Source organism: Hirundo rustica, chromosome W (genome assembly GCF_015227805.2).
Source record: "Hirundo rustica isolate bHirRus1 chromosome W, bHirRus1.pri.v3, whole genome shotgun sequence".
NCBI classification, from domain to species: Eukaryota; Metazoa; Chordata; class Aves; order Passeriformes; family Hirundinidae; genus Hirundo; species Hirundo rustica.
The window spans coordinates 23,597,509-23,622,697 of record NC_053487.1 but is presented as its reverse complement, the minus strand read 5'-3'; the positions used below and the strand labels follow the sequence as shown (position 1 = coordinate 23,622,697).

The 25,189-nt window shown below is 44.9% G+C and overlaps 1 protein-coding gene across 5 annotated transcripts in view; it reads right to left on the bottom strand.

Annotated features, from left to right (window-relative positions):
* The window catches only part of SEPTIN6 (septin 6), a 52,110-nt gene that overhangs the window by 6,016 nt on the left and 20,905 nt on the right, over positions 1 to 25,189 (bottom strand). For all 5 annotated transcript variants that reach the window (XM_040088848.2, XM_040088843.2, XM_040088845.2 and 2 more), the window contains exons 2-9: positions 18,954 to 19,068; positions 11,785 to 11,980; positions 10,445 to 10,631; positions 10,053 to 10,214; positions 6,386 to 6,482; positions 5,973 to 6,141; positions 4,521 to 4,653; positions 2,259 to 2,449 (exon numbers count right to left, since the gene is read on the bottom strand). In XM_040088848.2, the coding sequence (XP_039944782.1) occupies positions 2,259 to 2,449; positions 4,521 to 4,653; positions 5,973 to 6,141; positions 6,386 to 6,482; positions 10,053 to 10,214; positions 10,445 to 10,631; positions 11,785 to 11,980; positions 18,954 to 19,068 (1,250 nt within the window). The remainder of the gene's footprint in view (positions 1 to 2,258; positions 2,450 to 4,520; positions 4,654 to 5,972; positions 6,142 to 6,385; positions 6,483 to 10,052; positions 10,215 to 10,444; positions 10,632 to 11,784; positions 11,981 to 18,953; positions 19,069 to 25,189) is intronic.

Sequence of the window (25,189 nt, the reverse complement as noted above, 5' to 3'; positions counted from 1 at the left end):
GACAGCCCAGATCCCAGACCCTGATGAGGGGCTGGATCCTGTCACACCAGTCCCTAGCATGGGGAACCCCTGCTACAGCCATGCAGTATCTCCCACTGCTTCTGTGGAAGGCAAAAAGCTTATTTAGGACAGAAGAGTACTAGTGCTAATAAGATGCTATGAGCTGTCCTCTCATTTTACAGTCTTACATTCTGCAGATTCCAGAATTCAAGACTGTTAGTCTCCCTGAATAATTTTCACAATCTTCTCAACCTAAACAAGTAAGAACCTGAGTGAGAACACGCTCCTCTCTGAGGGTAATGGGACATCCCTGCTACCCACATCCTAGCCTTGGCAGCTAGTATGGTTCCACTTCTTTAGAAGCACTGAGAGACCAAAGGAGGAGCAGGGAATCTTGGGGAATTGTCATGGGTTAACACAGCTTGGATTTTAGAGTGGAAACAGTTCCCTGTCAGGACCTTGGAATTGTTTTGGAAAGGACAGGGACCTATGAGAAGCCAATTCTTAGATACTGACACATTGACCACTGAGGAAGCTGAATGCGACTTTTGGGAATACCCATATAAAAATCCTGAGTGTGTCCAAGCCAGCCCCTTTTTCCTTCTGGCCGGAGAAGCAGGTAACACTGGCTCTGGGGCCGGCTCTGTGGAGCGGCCCAGGTCGGCCGGGCCCTGTCGCTCCCCCCTGTGGGGGGGGAGCCGGCCCTGGTCTGGTTGTGCCCCACCCCCCCGGGGCCCCATCGACTCCCGGAAGGGGAGGGGGAGGCTGCAGCTTAACATCAGCTAATTTTAAAGCCTACCCTGAGCTGGCTGAGCCGGGGAAGATGTCTGCCAGCCCCCCCCCATAACAACTACAGGCCCGGTTGGGCTGGGCCCACCCCATGAAACCAGGGGTGGGAAGGAGCCACCTGCTTTTTGGCTGTTAAGTTTCTGACTGCCTGAGCCGATCTGATCTCCAATCTCTTGGCTCTTGGCCTTGAAATCTGACACTATACCGAAGCCAAAGACCTAGGCAAGAAAATTAACTCTTTCTTGACACAAAATGAAACTTCCAGAGCTCTAACTCTTCCCTGAGAGGGAGGAAAAGGACAAAGTGATTGAACTATAAGGAGACACAGCATGAAGTCAGTGAAGAGAGAGTGAAAAGACTATTGGGACAAGGGATTGAGGAGTTTGCCATTTTAGGCTGGACTTCTCAATTGAGCCATGGTAATGAACTCTATATGTAGATTATCCCTTTAAATCATGGGAAAAAATATGCATTTGGGGAGATGATTGTTTAGATTTATGGATTTGAGCAAAGGTGTTTGCAATGGACTGAGTGATATTGGAGTAGTAGTTGGGATTCTGGTGATCCCATGAGATGCTTGAACAGGGATAGAGATGAGAAGCCCTCTGTGCCAGTGAAGAAGTGAGAAGATATCTCTGTTCCCTGAGATTAAGAATCCTTTGCCTTTGGAGTTGTTCATCTTTAAAAAGTGACACCCCAGTATGCCTGAGACCCATGACCCATAAGCAGCTTGGGAAACTGCTAATGGGAGGGGAGTTCACAGAAGCAGGTTTTTCCCGGGCAGCTGTTTTTGTGACAGTTAAAACTCACAAGAGAACTGTTCTAGGTTGTCAGTGAGGGGAAATTCCATGGTAAACTAAGAGAGACTCCTCTCCCTAAAGGACTGATGAAATATTATTTTTTAAATGGTGAAACTGACTGAAAATCACAGGTTATGTCTCTTTGTGTTGTTTGTGGGAAAGTGAACAGTTTGTGGGCGAGGGAGAGTGTTTTGAAGGTTTAATTTTGATTCTTTTTTTTTTCTCCTTTTAGTGTGTGTTAATAAATCTATCTGTTTACCTTTAAGTTGGGCCTGTTTTGCCTTTTTCTCCTAATCCTATCTCACAGCAGAAAAGACACTTAAACCACTACACTAAATTTGGCAAACAGAGACAGGTGAACGTGAAACCACTACATAATTTGGTGTTTCTGCCCGGTTGGTACTTAACCCAGCACAGGAATGAAAACAAGTTCATCCTCTCACATGCTGTCAGAAGGCAAAGAGGGAGGTTAGTATTGCTCCCTGCTCTTCAGGATGACAGCAAATGTTACATGCTTCCAGATACTGCTCAGCCTTACTAGGGATTAAATCTGGCTGAAAACCTTCCCCTGATAAGGACTGGCTATGTTGGAGGGAGATATGAACACCCAAAAAAATAGTCAGGGAGAACCATTACCAAAAAGCAAATACCTCTGGGTTAGCAACTTACTTTTTCCTTTCCTTATCCCTTTTAAGAGTTTGCGATCCTCCAGCCTGCTGACCCTGTGACTGAAGCAATTCAGCTGCTGTCTTCCTTTGTTTAAATGCATTCACTTCATCATCCAGAGACTTCTTCTTATCCTCTAGCTTCTTCTTTTCATCCTGATGCAATTTCTTCAGGCGATCAAACTTTTCATGCAGCTAAAGGGAAAGGAGAGGTGAGCAGGATGTGGCACTACCAGATATTCTGTTCACAGGAAAAGAGGAAAATGGAAGGATCCCTTGAGATCTGAACCTTTGAGTCTCCATTGGTCTCCACATCATTTCTAGTTCCTGAGCTGCCAGTGCCTAAACAAGGGCAGGGAACAGCCTCCTTCCACAACAACTTACAGGCAGTGTTCTAGTAATGCATCATTGTGCAGACTAAGAACAGAGGATTAGGAGAGCATAAATGTAAAAAAAACCCCGAATCCATCTCCAGGGGTCTCTGCCTTATTCCTCTTTAAAGGTGTTATGGGTTAAGTTTGTTCCTTTTTTTTTCTTATAGAATTTTTCCCCATAAGTTGCTAAGAGACTAAGCATTAGTGCTTAGATAGTGCTTGACCAACACAAAAGAAGTGGCCAAAAGTCAAGATGGGGAAAATCACATGAGTTATAGGGCAAGAAAGACAGAGCTAGAGGCAGCTTAGCTCTTCTTGCTCTCAGCATCGGAGAGAAGACGGCCAAGCTGCTGCTTGCTGTGGGAGAAGTCCACTGTCAACAGAAAGTCCAGTCCTGGGAAATCTACCATCATCTGCTTGTGTGCCCAAGAATTCTGATCTCCTTCACCTGCCCTGCTGGAGCTAGGCCAGCCCTGTCCAGCCATCATGTCTTCTTCAGCACTGCTCTTTTTGCTACGCTGTAGCCCTGCACCCCCCTGCCTGCCGGGGACATCCTGTCGTTCCATCCACCAGCCTGGGAGTTTCCACCGTTCCAGCTTGGTGCTCTCAAAGTCCCAATAGATCAGACTGCCCCGGGCTTTGTGAAACAAAGCAACTCGAGGTTCCTGGTTCTGTTTATTATTAATGCTGTAGTTATTGTTGTTTATTTGCCTTGTTATACATACTAGTAAAGAACTGTTATCCCTTCCCCCATATCTCTGCCTGAAAGCCCCCTTAATTTTCTAAATTATAATAATTTAAAGGGAAGGGATTTGAATTCTCCACTCTTAGAGAGGCCCTGCCCCTCCCTAGTAGATACCTGTCTTTCAAACTGAGACAAAAGGTCAGTAAATTAATGGATTTTTCACAATGCTAAGAAAGTTGTATGGGTGTATTTTTTGTAAAACAAGTTCATCTTGTTATATGTGTATATGATAATTTGTGCAAATAAAATTGTCATATATTTTTATGTACTGTTAAAATATATTCTTATAAGCTTTAAAACTCACAAGCCAGAGACTGCAACATAATGTCAAAACCACCTGGACAAAGGAGGGAGGACTTCATTTACAATAAAATAAGTGTGGCCAGCTCAGAGATGGATCGTCCATCAAGGTGATCCGAGGAACGCTGGGCGATGAATATGTGATAAATATCCGGAGATTGAGTTAACCAGGGCCATCAGAGAGATACATCTCAATGCCCGGGAACACGATCACGGGTGCTCATCACTTTCCAGATATGTTTTGTTCAACTTGCCACAGAGAAAGAACTCCTCATGAATACACGTAGTCCGAACCAGAAGAAAAGGGACTCAGCCTCGGGCGAAAAAAAACATATAAAAATCGCTCAGACAGGACAGTCGGAGTGGAGCACAGGGGACCCTCTGCTGCAGCGGGCAAACCTGTGTCTCACCCAGCACCGACACCCGGGCTCAGCACTGACCCTTTTTTTTTTTTTTTTTTTGATAGTGGTTTTTTGTTGTTCCTCTCTAAAATTATATTTGGACCTTTTTTTTTAATAAATTTCCCTCAATTAATAAATTGGAGCGTTTTTCATTTATAACAATCTCAAGGGCTGCTTCTCTCTTTGACTTTTACCACACTGCACCTCTCCATCAGAATCAAGACTCTGGCCCTTTCCTAGTGCAGTAAGTTGTACAGAACAAGCACTGTGATTCAGTTTTGTCCTACAGACTGAACACCTTAACATCCCCATTCAAGTTAAACCTTAGACTTCCTGGTAAGAAAGTCCTAAACCACACTCTGCAGAAAGTGCTTTGGCAACAGCTACCTACTTGGGAGTGAATCTATCACTCACAGCCATGAAGACACAAGTACTGCAGTCTTTACCTCTTTTTCAGCCTCCTTCAATTCTGCTTCTTTTTCCTTGACCCTCTGGACAAACATCTGTCTCATTGCCTCTTCCTTTTTCTGCAGTTCTCCCAGAAACTCATTTCTTTTGGCTTCGTAAGTTTCTTGTAAGCTGAAAAGGAAGGAAAGTCCAGTGATAAGACTTGGGACAAACTGCTTTTCCTGACCCTCTGAAATCAGGCCCTCACCATTACTATTGCTTTGCACACAACGCATTTGCTACTCGCTCACCCACATGTGCCCAAGGTCTTCTTTATCCCATGATTTTTGGCACTTCTCTGTATACTGAGTGTTGGGCAATTCAAAGAGACCAGCTGGCAACAAACACTAGTGTTACCCTGGTTTTTCTGAGTTTTTTATAGCCTTTTGAATTTTCATAAAATGGAGTTAGATCTTTAGTTACTGCATGATATTAAGAGCAGTTTTCTACCTTTTTCCCACATATGTAACATAAACAAATCCTTTGTTTTTCATTCTCTGTCCTTTGTTTGCATATTTCTAACCTGAAAACAATTGTAACTGACAGCTAGTTTGACCACTGAGGCTGAAGGGTGGAAACCCCAAAAAGCCAATCTTCTGCTAGACCCAGAAATGTATAAAAAGTAAGAAATAAACAAAGAGGCGCTCGCTCTGCCCTGTCTCAGCTTTGAGTCGAAACGGAGGAACCTCTGCCCTGAAAAACCTCTCTCTCCGTGTGACTGCTTTGCGAATCGCGGTAATACACTAGTTCAGAGGAACACTGCTGTTGATGCCTTAAGATTTTAGCTTTTATATTTTTCAAATCCTGTACTGCATTAGTGCATAATTTTAAACTCCATATAAAGTGTTAGTTAACTGTCTTCACATTTTAATCAGACAATACAATCCCTCTGGGCCTGAGATCCAAGGACACCCTACAGCCTCAGGCCCCGAAAAGTATAAACAAAAGTGAATTGGGGAGGAGCAAACTGGGAGTAAATGACTTCATTACCTGAAGCCATAATTGGAAGATTAACACCTGATGTGTATATAGACCAAACTTATATCTGTCTAAAAAACTTGTGACCATCATTCATTTTGGGTGTAGCCCCTTGGAGAGGCTTCGTCTGCCCTTAATGTACCTGAAGGCCCTTCATTAAATATATCCGCTTTTATCCTTTTAACTTTGTCTGGCCTCTGTTTCTAGGTAAGCCCAAAACAGGAATCACTGTCTCTGCAGCACAGACATTTCTACTCCCATACTTGCAGATTCACAGTCATTCCTGCACATCCTCCCTGTATTTTCACCTTCTCCCAGACAGACCTTTGCTGAAGTCTGGATTTATCTGACCTGGCAGTTTTTCTTGCTGCATTGTTTTTTCTGTGCTCCCCCAAGGATACACACACACATGAGCACACAGCGCATCCAACAATGCCTCTCTCAAGCTCTCCTGTCTCCTCCAGGGATGTCACCTGAAGGGTTTGCTATCTGGATCAGTGTCCTTGAAACCCATCTCTTCCAGTTTACATCGCCTGTAGAGCTCATAGTGGCGTGTGTGGGTCTGCTCACGAAGGTCTTCCATGTTCACACGGATCAGCATCTCCCGCAACTTCACAAAGTCGCAGTGAGCTTCGTTCTCCACTGTAAGAAGACATGGTAAGGTGGAAAATGGGCACAGAAACTAAGATCTCTTCCCACATTCCCCAATTGTCTACTCCTCCAACAGGTTTAACCCCACCCCTTCCAAGCAGAGAAAACTGGCACTATAGGCCTGACACAAGGATTTAACAAAGTCCAGCAGGCCCTTACTCCTTTTATGAAAGCCCACTGCCTCCTTGCACAAGTGTCACCATTCATGCAATGAAAATCCCAGGGCTCAACTCACCCTGCACTGTGCCCCAAGGGTACTGACGAGCTTTCATCATTTTGTTTCCTATTTTCAGTTCCTCCGTGCTCCCGACCACTGCAAATGGCAAGTGGGCCTGGAACACATTTAATGATATCCACGTTAGTCCCTCTCAGACCTGGCTGACCTGCCAGCACACAGAGATGAGCACAGCCACTGAGCAAGACAGTCATTATGCACACGCTAATCTCAGGGAGCCTAGTCACTTGCCACTAGTCCAAGACAAGGGGTAGCAGGGTGGGTCCTTTTTTTGGAAACTTTGTTTAGTGCTACCACTCTATATCCTCTACCTGGCTGATCCTCCCAACCACAGTGTCAGGTGAGATGAGCCAGTACAAGACTGGCATCAGAGTGACAGCTGGAACAGAGTGCTGCGGCTCGGACTGCGGTGCTGTCCCAGGGCTTGCCATGCCTGAGGAGAACATCTGCACAAGCACAGAAGCAGTAAGAGGTCTTGAAGCCTTCTTTATTTTATCCCCCCACCACTCCTTTAGCTCATGGAGCACAAGACACCTTGCTCCATCAGATCATGAGATGGAAGTCCATCCTTCACCCCCAGAGAAATAGCTCCTTCCGCCCTACTTGCTTCTGCCCTGGTGAGGAAGGGCTGAACATGTACCCAGCCACTGTGTCCAGTGTGACCCAAAGTCACATTCTTCAAGCTGAGATATGCACTCCACATTACACAAAGGCTTACTAAGAACAAGAGGGATTTGCTTTTTGGAAACTCAGAAATCAGAAATAGTCACTTCTTAGTAAAATTATCTCTCTGCAGAAGGCAAAAAGAGACTTGCCCAGTGCAAGCTCAGCAAAATTGGAACTGAAACCCCCCCAACACCTATCTAGGCTCTGAAGATCTTACCTTATAGTCTTCTCATTTTCAAAACTCAGGCAGCCAAGCAAACCCCCAGACATTGCCATTGTACTTTGCTGCATTTTTCTGTGAGATTTCTCCCCACCTCCCTTGCTCCTGGGAACTACATTGCATTCTGCCAAGCTGCAAGGAAGTCAAGTGCAAAGTTTCAGCACTTTGAGTTCCCAGCTCCTTGCACCACATCTTTCTGCTGAGTTTTGTGAAGTGACATTTGTTAGGCAAAGCTTTTAAAGTGCACCAAATTCTAGACAATTGAACGGGCCTCAAGAAGCCAACTACATGTGTCCTAGGTTACAATGTAAGAAGTGCCCAAAGTATGTATTCTATCACCATCTACATGAGCTGTTGAAACTAGGTTGGGCAGTGTTTCCCTTGCCCACTCCTTCCAGACTATCTTCTGTTAATGGGCCATCAATGCCCTGCTGCATGACTCATAGATAACTCCCTCCGGGAGCTATCTCTGTTTAATGGGCAATCAAGGACCCATTGCAAGACGCATAGAATGCGATCATCCCATTGTGAGATGCTCCACCCAGGGGGAGGAGCCAAGCATTCCCACCTGGATATAATTTGGGATTTGGGACAGCACAGGTAGCCTTACCCACTGGATTCTCAGAGGACAAGAGCTACCAGACCTTTCTATGGGATCACTGCTTCAACAAGACCACTTCATCTGGACTGCTACCACCACCTCAAGGTATCAGGCTGTATTCTGACTCTGTCAGTGATCTTTTGTACTACTGATTTTATTTTATCTTTTCTCCTCCTATTAAATTGTTTTTTCTGACTTGAAGTCTCTCGCTGGTTTTGCTTTCAAGCCAGCACAACATGAAAGATCAGTGACCCTGGATTGCTCTCAAGAGCAGGTAGTGAAATCCAGAGGTTATCCAAAAACTTGGACAAGGTCATGACAGCTGGTACAAGCAAAAGATTTCAGAGATTATGTTTTTGCTTTCAAAGCATGGCTCATACAGTCAAACTGCAAACAAAGCAGAACTGCCAGCAAGCACTCAGAGATGAGCTCTTCCCCCTGTATTCCTGGGCCCCCTGCTCTCACATGGGACACACACAGAGTAAGAGTAATATTTATCTTATGTTTCTAATAATATCAGTATTTGGATACAAGTTTTCTAGACCTGCAAAATTGCCTTGGTCAAATTCTGGACTGCTTTGTCCCCATAAACCTGGTAATTCTGACTGTAATAGAGGATTAAAGAGTTGATTTGTCTGTGCAGCAACTGACACAACCCAGAACATCTGCAACCTGAGACAGCAATTCTCTCCCAGGAGACAAGTAAATGGCTGAAAGACAAGCAGAGGTTCACTTCCACCCCCAGAAGGGCTAACTGCTCTGACCGGGAAACCATCACTGACAGCTCCTATGTAAGGACAAACTTCATGTTTCTTTCAGGCCTCTCCAGAACACTCTACAACTATTAATACTAAATCAAGAGGTGACATAAATGGACATCAGCTAAATCTCTACTACATCCACAGCAGTAAAGCAATCAGCTTCCCCTACTTGATTTCCTGTGAAAAGCCTTCTGGAAAATGGGACCATGGTCAGGATGTGCTGCCAGAAGGGCTAAGGGACAGCTTGCTTCATCCTCAAAGAGACACAGACAGGCACCCACAATGCTGGGCAGGCCAGAGCCAGAATGGGCACCTGCAGGCACCTCGAGGCATGTCTGGCCCAAGTTGTGTACTGTTTTTCACACCTTGTTGGTTAAGCTGTGTAATTCCATGCCACAGGATTCTGGAAGTTTACTGGTGGGAGGCCATAAAGTGATACATAGGAAAGGAATAATGACAAACCCTTGAGCTGAAGAGAGTTTAAACGCTGATTTCTTATACGTCCCTCAACAGAATACGCATGACGACAAGGAGGGTATTAAAAGTCTGTTTTCTGACTAGAAAAGGCCACCAGAGAGGCAGTAGCCTACCACAAAGCTCTCCTAGCCTAGTGTGATATATGACCTAAAGTTAATTCGTGTTAAGAAATGCAATATGTAATTAATTCACGATGAAATGTAGTGATATGCAATATAAAATTGATCTGCGTTCAGTCTGATTTAAGATCTGTAAACCTAAAGTGTGTTTAGGGTTAACTGAGACAAAAACTGCACGAAAGGGACACGGGGGTTGGGGAACGAAAGAATTTCTGCCAAGAAAAGCCTCAAGACAGCCAACACCCGGAGATGGGCGTGCTAACGATCGAACGATTTGGAGAAGATTGGTATCTTATCTGTTCCGGCCCAATTTAACATTTCCAAACCTTCTCCAGACCCGGCAATCAGCATTGTTCCACTCCGAGAATCTATTCAGCTGACCCCAGACCTGAACATGAATACCTAATGAAGCTACCACGAAGCAAGAGCTCTACGGCCACCGTCCACTCTCAGCGAAAGGCTGTATAAAAAACCAGCAGTGCTAGACACAATTTGCGAACAGAGGGGGTGGTGGATTGACAGAGTCTGTTACCACGTTCACCCAGTGCCGAAACCCCGGGGTTCGACACTGTTCCTTTTAATTGTGTCTGTAGGAGACTAAATTTAAGTCTCAAAATAAAATTCTAAATTTTGATTTACTGAATTTGGCTTGTCGATTTATTACACTAGGATGACACTACAAGGATGAGATTCTTGTGAAATCCTCTGTTTTTGAGACACAAAATAAATGGGAAATTAGATTTAAGAAACATTCCAATGTGGGTCACCAACCCCTACACTGACAGTGCTATTATAGGAGAGGAGGAAGAACCAAGTCACTTACATTCATTGTCCCATTTATCTCCGCCACTGATTCATCATCTGTTGGGAACTGGTAGATCTGCACTCCATTACTGACCAGTTCACTTGTGATTTTTATTTTAAACTTGGTCAGCTCACTCTTGGAAATGGCATCAGATTTGGCAATGATGGGAATGATGTTCACCTAGAAAAAAACAGAGGTATGAAGTAATCAACTTTGCTCCTGGGAGTTTCTCTAAGTCTGCAATACAACCTTCAAAAACTTCTAAGTGCTCAATACATCTACAGAATTATTTTCCAACTCAGTCATTTCCACCAGAAGGGCTAATCAAAGTAGGGAGATCCTCTGGAAAAGCAGCAGCCCTTCCACTATGCAAACAGTAAATCTGCCCAGTAAGAGCTACTTGTGCCAACCTTGCTGTCAAGCTTCTTCATCGTTACCAAGTCCAGGGATTTCAGGGAATGGCCTGTTGGAGCAATGAAGTACAAGCAAGCATGGATCCGGGTGTCATGGTAGTTGTGCAAGACCCTTTTTATCTTCAGTTCTTCCTGCAAGTAGGCTTCAAACTGAGCATCAATGAACTCAACGATGGGCTTATAGCTTTGGTGAAAGGAAAAAAAAAAAAGCTTTACATCTCACAGTCAGAGAGCTAAACAAATAGGACAATGCCCCTTGGCTTGCTTTTAAGAAACAAACTGTTGATAGATTTCACTTTCCATTTTCCACTTTCTGAGACCAATTCCTCTCTACCTCCCTTGCTCCCCACCTGTAAGAAATTTTAAAGTTGCACTGCTGACAAGGAGACATGGTCCTACATCAGACTAGCAGCCTGTTTGTCAAAACACAGTACTGGGATTCAGCAGAGGACAGCAGATACACCATCCTCTCCAGGGAAAGCAGACTCTCATATTCTGAAATGCGAGGGTGTGAGACTTTCTAAAGCAAGGCTAATGTAGACTCATTTGCAACAGTGTGTAACCCTTGCTTGCACTCAGGGAGTGAATGGCTTGCTTCTCTTATAGCCCTGAGTGCTGCTGGTAGAAGACAGCTTCATTCAGTACTACCTTTGCCCAGTGCTCTGAGGCAGGAAATTCCTGCAACTCCCTTGCAAGGCCTTCTGAAATACAGAGCCTTCCAGACTCATAATGTAAAGGACATCAGTACATTTTAAACAAACTTTAAAAAATATCTAACAGACACACAAAAAAGCAAATCTCATCAGCAATGTGCAGAGATGCACCTTGGAGACTGTCTGGTGTAACTGCACATCCCTTAACCAACACACTCCAGCCACTCTAGGATGTGAGCTGCCAGACACTCCCCCAGGGTATCTCACTGCACATTTATCATGCTTCCTTTGGTTCTTCCCAGGGAAGAGCCCTGCCAAAAGTGGATATTAAGCCAAGCAGACGCTAAACCACACTAGTGGTTTGGTCAGTAGCTTGAGGTCAGCACAAATCAAAACAAGCCCAGATGCCCTAGAGTATTTCAGTCTCCCCACCAGATGAATTTGGGCAGAAGGTTGCCAGCAGGGCAGAAATTGCTCTGACAGCATGAGAAAAGCTGCTTTATAGCTGAAGCAGTGCTGATACTCCAGAGCTTCTGTCCTCTCTTCTACCTGTCCCATCCCAAAGAGGTGACAAGAACAACTCCTAAGAAGCAAGCAGGAAAACTGCAGTGCAGTCAGGCCCAACTAGGGCACAGGGAGAATGAAAAGCCAGGTCACGATATAGCCTCTCTCCCCCACACTCACCTGTCCTCTTTATTGATCTGATCCCCAAAGCCCACTGTGCTCACAATAGTCAGCTTGAGGTTGACATTGCTCTCCTGCAGGTCATAGGTACTGGATGTCAGCTGGACCCCAGGCTGTGAGTGAGATGCTGGATCACCTTCAAACTTGGTGTTGAAAAGGGTGTCCATGAGGGTGGACTTACCAAGGCCAGTTTCCCCTATTGGAGAAAAAGAGAGCTGAAACCTTCTGTTGAATACTAATATGGGTTGGCCTTTCAGCTTCCAAACATTAACAGGGGTGAAATTGTAGCAGATGAAAGCAGATATTACGCTCCCAAGAGAGCGTCTGGTAAACAGAAAGCCATGAACACTGGGAGGTCTGTATTCTGGGCAAATTACATTTCACAGTCTAATGGACATTAATGTAATTAGAAAATAGAGATGAAAAGAAAGAGGTGAAAAGGCAAAGGGGAAAGCATCATTCAAATCCTGCTTAAACCACACAACTACACTACAGAAGATGCTGTTTTCATTTAAAAGTGGGAGAGGAAATGGGGCTCACTGCCATTTCCAAAAAAAGCTGCTCCAGGATCAATGTCTCTAATAAGCAGCCACAGAAATAGCTTCCTTCCATGCAGAAACTCTGAGAGCTGGTTCAAGTCCCACAGCAAGTTGTGCAGTTGGTTTCTCATAACGAGTTGGAGAATCAGCCTTCTACACTGGAAGGGGACATTTTCTGTAATACCTGGTTTCGTACCTTAGGGGCTACACAAGCTGTACAATATTGCAAAATCTGCTTCCAAAAGTTCTGCTAGTATTGTCAGTATTCTGCTAGCATTCTATCAGTATTGAACTGCTATTTGGATTTCATTTATCAATGGGCAACTATTTCCTTGTCTGGAAGGAAGAGACAAATCCCAGAGACCAGTCTTGAATTTGTTTTAGATACATCTCAGGAAGAATAAAATAAATCCCTCTGTGCACACATTCCACAGGGCAGCCTCCCTTACCAGGCTCTGACAACAGAGCCAGCTCTCCAAGTTCACAGGATCTGACTTGCTACAGTCTGGTCTGTTGCCTTGTGAAGGCTGCTGTGTTTTGGTGAAACAGCAATTTCTGAGCTGCCCAAATGGCTTTTGGAGAAACTTGAGGAGCAGCTGAACCCTACTGTCTGTAAAGGCTGCTCCTCCAGCCTGCTCTGGGACTACAGGGAGACTGTGTCTGGCTGCAAGAGCATTCCCCTCCTTCCCCCAGCCCTCAGCTCCCAACCAAAACAACTTCACCATTTTCCCACTTTGCTAAGAATAAAAGAACTTCTTAATTTTTGTAGGTTTAGAGCTCTGTAGAAGATCCAAACTTGCATGAAATGCCCAATTCAAGAAGGGGAAACTTCTCCCCATCCTTCCCCATCCAAATGTCCAAATCTCTAAGCCTCACCCCTGCAAGCAGGCAAATTCCTATTCTGGCCTCAGAAGGGATTTTCCTCACTCAGGGCTGAAGTACATGGCAGAGCAAGGCAAACACAGAATCATAAAATCATAGAATGGTTTGGGTTGGAAGGAATATTATCTAGTTCCAAGCCCCAAATCCCCTGCTCTGGGAACTGAGCAGTCCCTGATTGCCAGGATGACATATCCAGTGTCTTTCCAGAGGGAGCAAGAACCATTAACATTTCAAAGTCAATGTATACCTTGAGCTGCAGAACTGCCTGGGAGCCAGCTGAGAGCTTGTGCTCCATCACCAACCAACACCAACTACAGCTAGAACAGTCATCAGTGCAGTTGCTCTTTGCATCAATCTGGTTTTCAATCTGAAGAGGAGAAGGAGTCAGCACCAGGAGCTGGCATGGCTGCAGTCCCTTGTGCTACCTCAATGCATCAGCTGTACCTACAACAGCACTGTCCAGAGCAGGGGAGAGGGACCCAGCAAAGCACAAGGTTACCTCTGTCGCTGGAAGAATAAGCAGGTCCAACAAGCCCTTCATTGACTTGGAATCTCATTGTCTGGACTTCTCAGGGACCATTTTCCCCCAAAAAGGAGCAGGTGCACAAATCAGACCAGTGCATTGCCATGGTTTGGACAGGGATTTTGAGAGTTAACAGCCAACAGCCTATATGGCCTCCCAGGCTGTTCTCAGGGATTCCAGGAAAACAGCAGTGTAAAAAAAGACAAAAATCTAAACAGCCGGAGAAGGCTGCAGCATCTCCAAAGCCCCTGCCGAGGGATGGGTGGGATGGAGCAGTGATCTGGCTGCTTGCCTGTGAATGCCAGGAACCCTGATGGGATGTCTCAGGATAGGGGAGCCCCTCAGCCCCGCAGTGCAGCAGCAGCACCCACACACAATCCTGCAAAGCCTCCTCCTGTGCCACTGCCACACAGCCTGGCAGGCCCTGGGGCAGCTCCAAGGCTACAGGACAGGGTGACAGGGGAGCAGCAGCAGTGAACAGGGCAGGGAGCTGCTCTCTGCAGTGGATACACAAGGTCATCTATAAACCACACTGGCTTCTGGGCAGACAACACCCTGTAAGTTACCTCTTGTTTCTGCCTCCCTCATTCTTTTGGGTGAAAATGTTCGTATGAGGCCAAAACTATTGTTTAAACACATCCTGAACCTGTTAATCATTGCTTACTTTAAATCCATCTAAAGTGTTTTTTCCAGCAGGAGTGACTTTAACTATCAGAGGAGCTAGGAGAAGTGTTTAAGAGATGCAGAACATGCTTTTACACTCCACCTCATGCCAGCTACACAGGGCCAGCAAAGACAACTTTGAACTCAAACACTGAGTTTTTCCTTTTGGAAGGGGAAGATCAGAACTATGGCATTTTTCCACAGGTGGGAGTTGCCCATCCAAACACCTTCATGATTAAAACATCCAGGCACTAACATGGCATCTCATATGAAGTCAGCACTCCCAAATTTACATTGAGCCAGCAGATACCCCTGTCCCTGCACTGTGTAACCCTACTGACTTGACACAGAATTAAAGCCTGCCAGGGAAGATGGAAGAGAGATGAAAGACTGTCTCAGCTGAAAGAATGTTAACACTGACAGTGACATGAAATGGTAAAAGACTAAAGACACTAATAAAGTGTTCTGCTGTGTTAAATATGAGCAGAGATAGGGAGTAATGCTATTTTGAAGGCCAAAATGACAGAAGGAAGAATTTCTGAATCTTCTGGGAGTTTCTGCCTCACACAGAGGCAACTTTTTGCTGGCTAGAAGATGTAAATGGTGCCAACTGCTTCTTGTAAGGACAGGAGTCCAGATGGAACAGACGGTCTGATAAAAAGGAGAAGTGGCCTCTGCTTGTTCCAGCCAATGGCACTGGAATCTTCCCCAAAAACCAGAAATTATGAACAGGGATTAAAAGAAGCAGAATTACTTTGAAAAAAAGCAGCAGTGTATACAAACTGAGTGAAAGGCATCCCTGGCAGGGAGATTATTTCCTGATGTCAGGCTTATGGACACATGTGATTTGATCTCCAAAACCGTACTTAAGGATTATGCAACTGGACGGTGGTCTGCTGTCCTGAAACAGGGCTGACAAAGCTCTGTGGGGAGGACAGGGCAGAGAGAATGACCTTTACTGGTAGAGTTCTGCACCAGGAAGATGTGACAGCAATGGAAAAGCTTGAGTGTTGTACCTTTCATCATGGGATGGAGTTTTGCTGTTAAGTCTGACAATTTTCAAGGATCTTTAAAAAAATATAGCCAGAGCCAACACTGCAGGTTCTGGACATGCAGCAGTCCTACATCAGTGCTCAGAAAGCACCATCCACTCTTAATGCCCATCAGCCCAGCTGTGCTGGGCTCCCCACACATCCTCTTGTTCTCCTGAGACATGTTCCCTGCTCCAACTGCACGTGCACATGGTATCTTCACTGCTCTATGGAAGCACCTCATCAAATCTCACATTGATGGAACAGTGGTGGCACCACTTGCAAAACTGCAGCTGGGACAAGCTCCTAACTTCCCAAACCAAGACAGGCATCTTTGTGCTGAATGAACTTTCAAGGTTTCTTTTCACAGAACTTTTAGCATTCTAAGCATCTGCAGCAGTGAGCTGAATTATACACCACAAAAGCTGTACCTCCTCTTTTTGTGTCTGGAAATTTAATTGGCTTTTCCCTAGCATGTGCTAAGTGAAACAAGCAACTGCTCACTGTCCCCCTTCCCCACAACACTCAAGATTTAAGAGGCCCCAATCATCATTATCAATCAACTCTGTGGGAGGACAGAGGAGTCCTTGGAGTATTTCCCTGTTCAAAGCCAGGGAGCAGTTTTCAGAAGAGCTTTCTTTTATGAGAGAGCAGCACCTGTCCTTCACAAGATTAACAACTGTGGCTCCAGATATCAAATAATTCAATTTTAAATAAAATGCATATGCATGCACAGCCTTTTCATGTGTAGAAATGGGAGCTAATCCAATGTAGCAGGTTTGCTGAGACAAGCCCTGAGGCAACTCAGACTGATAAGGCCATCTCTCAAGAAGAGAGAGAAAAATAGTTTGTTTCATCTGACAGGCATGCAGACACCACACAATTCCCCACTGCCAGGCAAAGGCTGGGCTGCAGGGGCAAGGAGGGAAACAAGGGCTCACAAAATACACTGAAACACCACCTCAGAGGAGCACCCAGCTCCTGGCGTCTACCCCAGGGTACCAGCAGCGCAGGGCAGGAGAAGGCTGAGGAGACAGATGGCTTTTTGATCAGAGAAACTGTTCTCTCCTCAGCTGTTTGCACCAGTGACCACAGAAACAGCCACTGGGCAACTTCCAGGCTGTACAGCTCATCACCCCAGAGAGCTGCTTGCTGGAGAGAACCAGGAATCCTGGGCACGTCCCTCCCTCCCCCAAGGTGAGAGCTCCTGCACATCACAGGCTCACTCCTTTGGAATGAGACCTCAAACAGTCTTGGTACAGTCCTGGGGGAAAGTGAAGTATTACTGCCACAAAACAGCCTTTCTCATTGCACTGAATAGGCCAGTTAGAACAAATTCCCTGCAAATCCTGGGAGAGAGGAAGGGGCAAAATCCTGCTTAAACTGGGATACTAGTTTAATGCAACTACAATTTACCCTGGCAAAAACTAAGAAAGTTTACATCAAAAACCAGCAGCCTGTTCGTCCTCTTTTCCCCCATCTCACTGAGAAATACAGTCAGCACAGAAAGTCTCAGCCATTAAACACTTCTCCAGCCTTTGCACTGAACTAAGAGGCAACTAAAATTTTATCATGTAAGGTTTAAGAAGAAAATGGTTGTGCTGAGAAATAAAGGATCAGAGAAACCATCTGCAACACCTAACATCTAATTAGAGGTTTTCTCATTTATTCTAGCTTTGGCTCTAGTCTCATGGGGGAGACAGCTTTCAGCAAGAGCTAAAAACTGCTCCACTCTGGACATGCTGCTGAGTCATTTCTGAAGCTTTCCCTGGCTTCTCCAGCAAGAAATGGAGGAATCGCTGGCTCAGATCCAGTATGACACAAAGTAGAATTATCACTGGATTTTTCGTCCAACAGATGCCACACAGCTGAAAAATGAGGGGCAATGAAGTGCCTTTCTGTCATGTTTAGTGGGCTGTCTATGGGATCCTCATCCAATCTTCATTTGCTTCCTTGTTCTTCCAATTTTTCATCCCAAACTCTGCTGTACAAGTGAAATCCAATGGAATGACAGATAAACACTGGGAATTTTTGTTTTCTTTCTCCAGGATGTTTAAGGGTGGGGGCAAAGATTTGTGAATCATTTTTTAATGAAGTTTATTATATTTTTCTATAAAGTTTTTTTTATTTCAAGATTGTGTTATTGCTATTCATAAAAAACTGACATTAGTAACTAATGTACATTGATCTTGGTGAGTCCTTCACCTCAACAAGTGACTAATGCATTCCATTTCTGCCCTGCAAAGAGGAAAGCACAGGCATTCATCTCCTCTCCACACATCAAAGTGAAGATATAACTACAGGAGGACCCCGCTGCTACACCTAGAACTTGTAAAAACAACACTGCAGCCCAGTAAGTGGAAAAGGAAACACTTTTAGACTTCAGTTATGGGGACAGGAGGTTCCTTGGGTCATACCACATTCATGTGCTGTGGAAATCACCTAGACTCAGCCTGACAGTGACCTCCACTTGTCAGCAAAGTTTATCATCTCACAGGAATGCGGTTGTAAGGAAAATTGTCTTCTCAGCTCTATTTAACAGGGCTCAGCTCTCCTCTCCTTGCGCTACTACTCTCATTTCAGACTTAACCCTGTTCTGGGCAAACACCAGGTCCATACTATGAGCTGCATCTCTCATGGGAGGGGACAGAAAACCTCTGTGTGGATGCAGTGCTGACCACTAGCTGAGTCCCCAGGAGGTGTCCACAGCTGCTGCTCTCCCCTCTGCCACACCAGGCACTGCTGGGATCATCTGCAGACAGGGCTTAGTCCAAGCAGCCATGGCCACACAATAACCTCCTGCTCCCAGAGGCAGGGCACTAGCAGCAGTAAACCCATCAGACAATTATTAATTCTCTATTTTTAATTTCCTAATTCACCTTCCCAAACTCTGGTACCAAAGCCATACAGGATTTTACTTCTGTTACCTAAGAGAAGAGATTATTTGGGATCCTGACCCTGGGGAAGACCTGTGAGATGGGCTGCAGGGACAGACACAAAGTCCTGCTACAGTGCCAGGTCCCAGCTGTGATCCACACCACATGGCAGCTTGGATAACTGTCAGAAGAGTTAAGGCTTGGCCAGATACTATCTTAATTCAAGTATGCACAGAAGGGAGGAGAAAAAAATAGCTTTTAGTGATTTAAGAGGAGCATGACTAGTATTTTGTTAAAATATATTATTATTATTATTATTATTATTATTATTATTCAATACTTAACCAAACAAGACCTCATGACAAAGTACTCTGGCACGAGTACCTATTTTCTTTTTAAAATGTGAAATTCAAACATACAAGAAGTCATAATAACAGCCTGTGATTTTAGATATTTTATTTCACTGCTTGGTAAAAAGCCATACTGCAGAACCCTAATGGGGATTTCCCAGAGCACCAGTAATTCTTGTTACTGAAAATAGACCAGTTAGGGAAATTTAAATCAAAGATAACTTGTTAGTGCTGTAAGCTACGAGCTACATCCAGCTGCAGAAAACTTTTCAGCAAGAGAACTTCCCAAAATGGAAATAACTCACCCACACACAGAATGTTGAAACAAAACCCATGATTAACCGACTTATTAACCAGCTGGTCAGGCAAACTATCAAATCCTACGTGTCCAGAAAGCGGGACAGTACGACAGCCTTCACCCTGAAATACAATGAAATAGTTGTGTCATTTTCAAGCAAAATACACTTCTCTGTATAAACCCTTAAGACCTCCCAAGTGGAATCAACTGCACAGTCCAAGCATAGATTTGCACAGATCTGTCAATCACGCTTCATACTTCTCTAAAACAGTTCCAGAAGGCACAAATAGAACATTTCATTTGCCAAGCGTTTGAAGGTAGCCCTGACAGAATAACACTAAAATGTGCAAAGCATGTACACAAACACAGCTGCTGAAATGAAGAGGTGAAAAACACTTGTTTCTTCAAAAAATATGCAGAAACTCAAGTCTCATACTGAAAACAAAAAGAATCCTCTGTGCAAAGCAATGTATTAGTGACACCTCCTCCTACAAGCCTATTACCATTCACTTTATGTGAATTGGAAGTCACATGTAATTCCCATTCACAGCTGCAATTGTAGAAACTAGCTAGAAACAGTAAGGAAAACTGTACCTACAGGAAAACAAAGCAGAGAAAAAGTGTCCAGAACTGAGCTGCTCATAACCCCACAGGCCTGAAGGAGCCTGCCACGAGGGTTTGGGAGTGGAGGTACCCAAACCTCTTGCTGGGGGCAAGGGCTGCTCCTGCCCAGTCACCCAAAGGACTTCCTCAGAAGCTGCTCCTGCACCCTGCTCTCTCCTGTGCTCAACACCACTAATCTGGTCTCCCCAGCCAAGAGGAACATGTCGTGCTCCATGCCCAGAACAGCCACGAGCTTTGTGAGGGGGGACAGAAATTTTCACCTGGCCAGTCTGTGCCAAGGCACCTTGGATCCCAACCCTGCCCAGCCAACATGATATGCAGAGGCTCAGCCTCAGAAATGGCACCAGGCAAAATGAAGTCAGTGCTGCACGCCTGTATTGGTGTGTACTGGTAAGTTGTCCTTATGCAGCCCCAAAAAGGTATTTCCCTCTGTGAAGCAAAGGCTTTTCTTAAAAATGTATTTTAGTGTGAAAATCAGAAAATTCCCCTCTAGCTTTCCACTAGTTTGCAAAAAATACTACAGCCAAAAGGTAGTAGTTTATAGGGTGTGATTTTAAATTTATTCTTTCACAATCATGATTTCACATCTCTTGAAAGCCTGCGTCATGGGTTAGTACAGTTTAGTTTTTTTAGTCATAGAGGAACGTAGAATGATTTTCCGGGTCAGGACCTGGGAATTGCTTTAGACCTATCAGAGGGTTAGTTGGAATATTGGCATCTGTTTTGACCACTGAAAATTGTCGGCTACGACTTTAGGAAGTACCATATAAAACAACTTGATTTCCTGCAGGTCAGCCTTTCCTTTTATCCTTTGGCCAGAGAGAGACAGGTAACATCGAGTTGGGCCTGCTGCTCCCCCCCTTTTTTGGGGGGAGCTGGCCTGAGGCCTTGCCAGATTCTATAGGCTCCCGGGTGGGGGGGAAGGAGAGGTTGCTGCTTTACAACAACTACTTTCTCCAAACTTCCCTGGAGCAGGGAGAGATCTCTGCCGGGCTCCTGATAAGAGCTATGGGCACCATTTAGGCTGAGGCCACCCCGATTTACACCGAGGGGTGGGCCGAAAAGGCATTTATGATCCTGCCTGGGTTTTTTGTGATTCTGGACTGCCTGGGTGCTCTGATCTCTGATGTTTCTTCATGAGTTCTTCCTCCCTCACTAGTGCAGCTAATACCATGAGCTACTGAGGGAGAGAAAAGACTCTGGGTAGATTTAACCCTTTCCTGGCAACATGAAGCTTCCAGAGCTTAGCCCTTCTCTGAGAGAGAAAAGGACAGAGTGAACATAAGGAAGAAACAGCATGAAGTCAGTAGAGTGAGAGTGAAAAGACTATTGGGACAGAGGGTTGAAGAGTTGGTTGTTCCATTCTTATTTGAGCCATGGAAATGAACTCTATATTTAGATTATTCCTTTAAATCATGGGAAAGATATGCATTTGGGGAGATGATTGTTTAGATTTGTGTGTGGATTTGAGCAAAGGTGTTTGTGATGGACTAAGTAATATTAATCCTATAAGATGCTTGAACAGAGAGATGAGAAGCCCTCTGCACCAGTGAAGAAGTAAGAAGATATCTCTGTACCTTGAGGTGAAGAATCCTTTGCCTTTAGAGTTATTCATCTTTAAAAGGTGACACCCCAATATGCAAAAGTCTAAGACCCATGACCCATAAGCAGCTTGGGAACCTGCTAATGGGAGGGGTCACAAAGGCAGGTTTCCCTGGGTGGCTGTTTTTGTGACAGTTAAAAAACCCACAAGAGAACTGTTCTAAGTTGTCAGTGGGATCCATGACTCTAAGAGAGACTCTTCTCCTAAAGATTGTTGAAAGACTATTGTCAGATGGTGAAACTGACTGAAAATTACAAGTTTTGTCTCTTTATATTGTTTTGTAAGAAAGTGAACAGTTTGTAAGGGGAGGGAAAAGTGATTTTGAAGTTTCATTCTGTTTTGTTTTAGGTTTTTTTTCCCCAGCTTTCTTTTTGCATTCTTTTAGTGTGTGTTAAGAAAACTATTTTTTCATTTTTAAGGTTGAGCCTGCTTTGTTTTTCTCCTAGTCTCTCTCCCACAGAAAGAGTGAGTACTAAGACCAGAATTTAGTGAATGTAAAACCACTACATTAATTAGTATTTCTGTCCAGTTTTCAAAATTAAAACCATTACAGCCTGTTTATAGGGACAGGCATACTGGTTTTCCCTCTTCTGCTAATGGCACTGGTATTTAATGCTGGGAAAACATCCCCAAGGAGTACATTTACTACAGTAGCCTGTCAGTATGATTTCTTGTTTTGTTACTGTTTTGCTGTTGTGGGTTTGGGGTTTGTTTTTTTTTTTTTTTCATATATGAGGCTCCAAATACACTTCAATCATTAACCATATTTACCAGTCTGTGATGTGTAAATATGTTTCCCCTTAGCCAGATTTTGTGTATGTTATGGGTCAACAGTTTGGTTTTTAGTTGAAGAGCAATATAGAATATTGCCCTGTCAGGACCTTGGAATTGTTTTAGAAAGGACAGGAACCTATCAGAAGCCAATTCTTAGCTACTGGCATATGGTTTGACCACTGAGAAAGCTGAATGTGACTTTTGGTAATACCCATATAAAGCTGAGACTGTTTCAGCTGGTCTCTTTCCCTTCCTGCTTTGGAACAGGTAACAGGGCCGGTCCCACTCCGCCGTGTGGCCCCTCGGGGCCCGGCAGCCGACCCCCCCCCCCCCTCAGCTGCCAGCAAGGGAGAGGGGAGGCTGCCACTTATGTCTGCCGAGCCCCTGAGAGCAGCTCTGGGCATGGCCAGGCTGATCCTGCTCTGCAGCGGGTCCCCCCTGGGCCTGCGAGTGGCCCAGCCAGCCCCTGCCCGGACCAGGCTTTTTCTGGGAAGCTGCCGGGACTGGTGACTCCCGGGCCGGGGGAGGGCTGAGCACCGCCCCCCACCCCCCTCCCCACCCCCCCCTCCCCTCCGCTCTGTGGGGAGGAGGAAAGCCCAGCCTAATAGAGAGACTATGCAGCTTTGCAGCTGGACAAGTGGCCCTGCAGCAGCCAGAACCCAAAGACTAGCCCAGCCCAGTGAGGCCTGACCCTACCTTCGGTCACAGCCAGGGAGAACCATCGTGCCCCCTGCAGACTTGGAAGATGTTAACTCTTTCTTTGATGGATGAGACTTAAAAAAAACACTAGCCCTTCCCTGAATAAGAACGAAGTGATTGAACTGTAAAGAGACACAGCATGAAACTGAAGTCAGTGGAGAGAGAGAATAAATGTCCTAAGTGAGAGAAAGGATTGAGGAGTTGCTTCATTTGGCTGGACGTCTCTTGTGAAATCATGGAGAATGGACTAACTTTCCCTGTAATATATTAATGCTGTTTGGGGAGGATGCATGGCTCTAGTTAAAACAGAGGAAGAAAAGTGATATGAAGCCCTTTGCTCCTAGGAAAAAAGGAGATCTCTAGTTCTTGAGATGAAGATGATTTTAGAAATAGAAGAAGAGAATCTTCTTTTCTATACTAGAAGAAGCATCCTTAAACAGTACCCTAAATAAGCAGACATAGCCCATATGCAGTGTTAGGAAAGCTGTTAATGGGAGGGACTTCACAAAGGCAGGTTCCTGGGCGGCTGTCTTTGTGAGAGTTGAAACCCACAAGAAAACTGTTCTATGTTGTCAGTGGGAAATCTCTATAGAGGTTCTAAGAGAGACTCCTCTCCCAAGGAATTGATGAGAGATTATTTTTAAATGGTGAAACTAACTGAAAATTACAGGTTTTGTCTCTTTACATTGTTTGTGGGAAAGTGAAAGTAGTGGGGGAGGAAAAGTGTCCTAGGGTAACTTTATGATGCTTGTATCCCCAATCGTCTGTTCTGTTTATGCTGTATATTGAGTCCTGTGCCTTTAAGACTGGTTCTAAGAGCAAGGAGAAGCGCGGAGTTTGTTTTGAGAAAACTGCCTGACTCCTCCACATTCTTCTGTGGACGGGGTGTTCAGCGGAGGCTTGGAGAGACTGCAGGATAGAGATCTTTATTTTGCTTTTAGTTAAGTTTCAGCTAGCTAGGGCAGAGAAGTTCCCTGGACTGTTTTTTTTCCTTTTTCTTGGAACTGTTTAAACCTGCTCTGGACTGAAAACCCAGGGGAGCACTGGGGGCTGCACCTGCGGCCCACCGGGGCCTGGACCTCGGCATTTTCCAGCAGCGCCGGAGAGACTGGGACTGAGGAGAGACGCTGAGAGAGAGAGAGCCGAGCTACACCCACAGCAAGGACTTTCTCAATTTGCCATCTCACTTCAGAAGGAGAGGTTTTATTGTTTCATATTATTCATTCTTTATACTTGTATGCACTTCATTTGTTTAGTAAAATAGTTTTTTCCACTTTTCTCCAAAGAGGTTTTTTTTTACCGGACTGGTTGGAGGGAGGGGCCACTTGGGTTTGCTTCCTTAGAGGGATCCTATACGGGGGTTTTCTCCCAAATTTGTCCCAAACCAGGACATACTTCTAACTGGCGCCCACTGCGGGGCTCGAGAGAGTGGAAAAAACTTGTATTGATTATTATTAACTGCATTTTTTGGTTGTCCTTTGGGTGGGGATTAAACAGTCAGTGGCCATGTTGCTTCTTGAATTCCTAATGTCTCTTAGAATGGAGTCTTTTCTGCATTTCTGTTCCCTAGGCTTTTTTGAGGTCTTAATACCTTTCTGGTCCCTAGGTTTGTTTTCTTACCCAGAAATAGCTCCAATATTGTCCCTAACATACAGCTTTTACACTAGGGATGCACAAATTAGAATAGTTATTTTGCTGGGTTCGGTGATTATAGTTTACAAGAAGCTTATAAAGATACTGGAGTTTGTTCTGGGTATGTTCAGTTTATGGTTTTTTCGTCCTACCCTGCGTCCTAGTTCCAGCAGCATGTTTTGGGGATTTATCAACAATTGCACCCAGTTTGTTAGAGGAGGAGTAGCAGATGAGGCTCTTCAGCCTCTTCTTTCCTTCTTCTCTTTTGAGTCAGTTACATCACTTTTGGAGAATGTTCAGGGTCTCCTGAATGTTAAAGACACCACCTTCCTGGTATTTCACCTGGTGACTTTCCTCTATATGGTTTATAGCTTTTCTAGAATGAGTCACACACTGCTAAACACTGTAGGGCAGCAGATAGAGGCAAGGGAGCAGGGAGATAAATCAGTCACTCAGGCTGCAGCCAACCCCACAGCTATTCAGGCTGCAGCTAAACCAGACAGTGAGGCTAAGACACCAGCAGTTGCTGCAGTAAAGAAGGGAAAGAAGCACACGGACAAAACCGATCGACCAGTAGACGATGATTCAGGTGAAGGATCCTCAATGCCTCCTGACACCCAGTCAGGAGTCAAACCACCTGACACACAATCAGAAGCTGAAGCAACTGATGATACACAGTCAGAAACCGAACCAACTGATACAAAATTGGAAGCCAAATCAACTGGCACAAGATCGGGAGTCCAACCAACTAGCACACGATCAGAAGTCCAACCAGCTGCTACAAGATCAGAAGCCCGACCAACTGCTACAAGATCAGGAGCCCGACCAACTGCTGCAAGAGCAGGAGATACTATTGAGTCCTTTTCCCTGAAGGACCTTCGTAGCCTAAGAAAGGATTATACTCGACGACC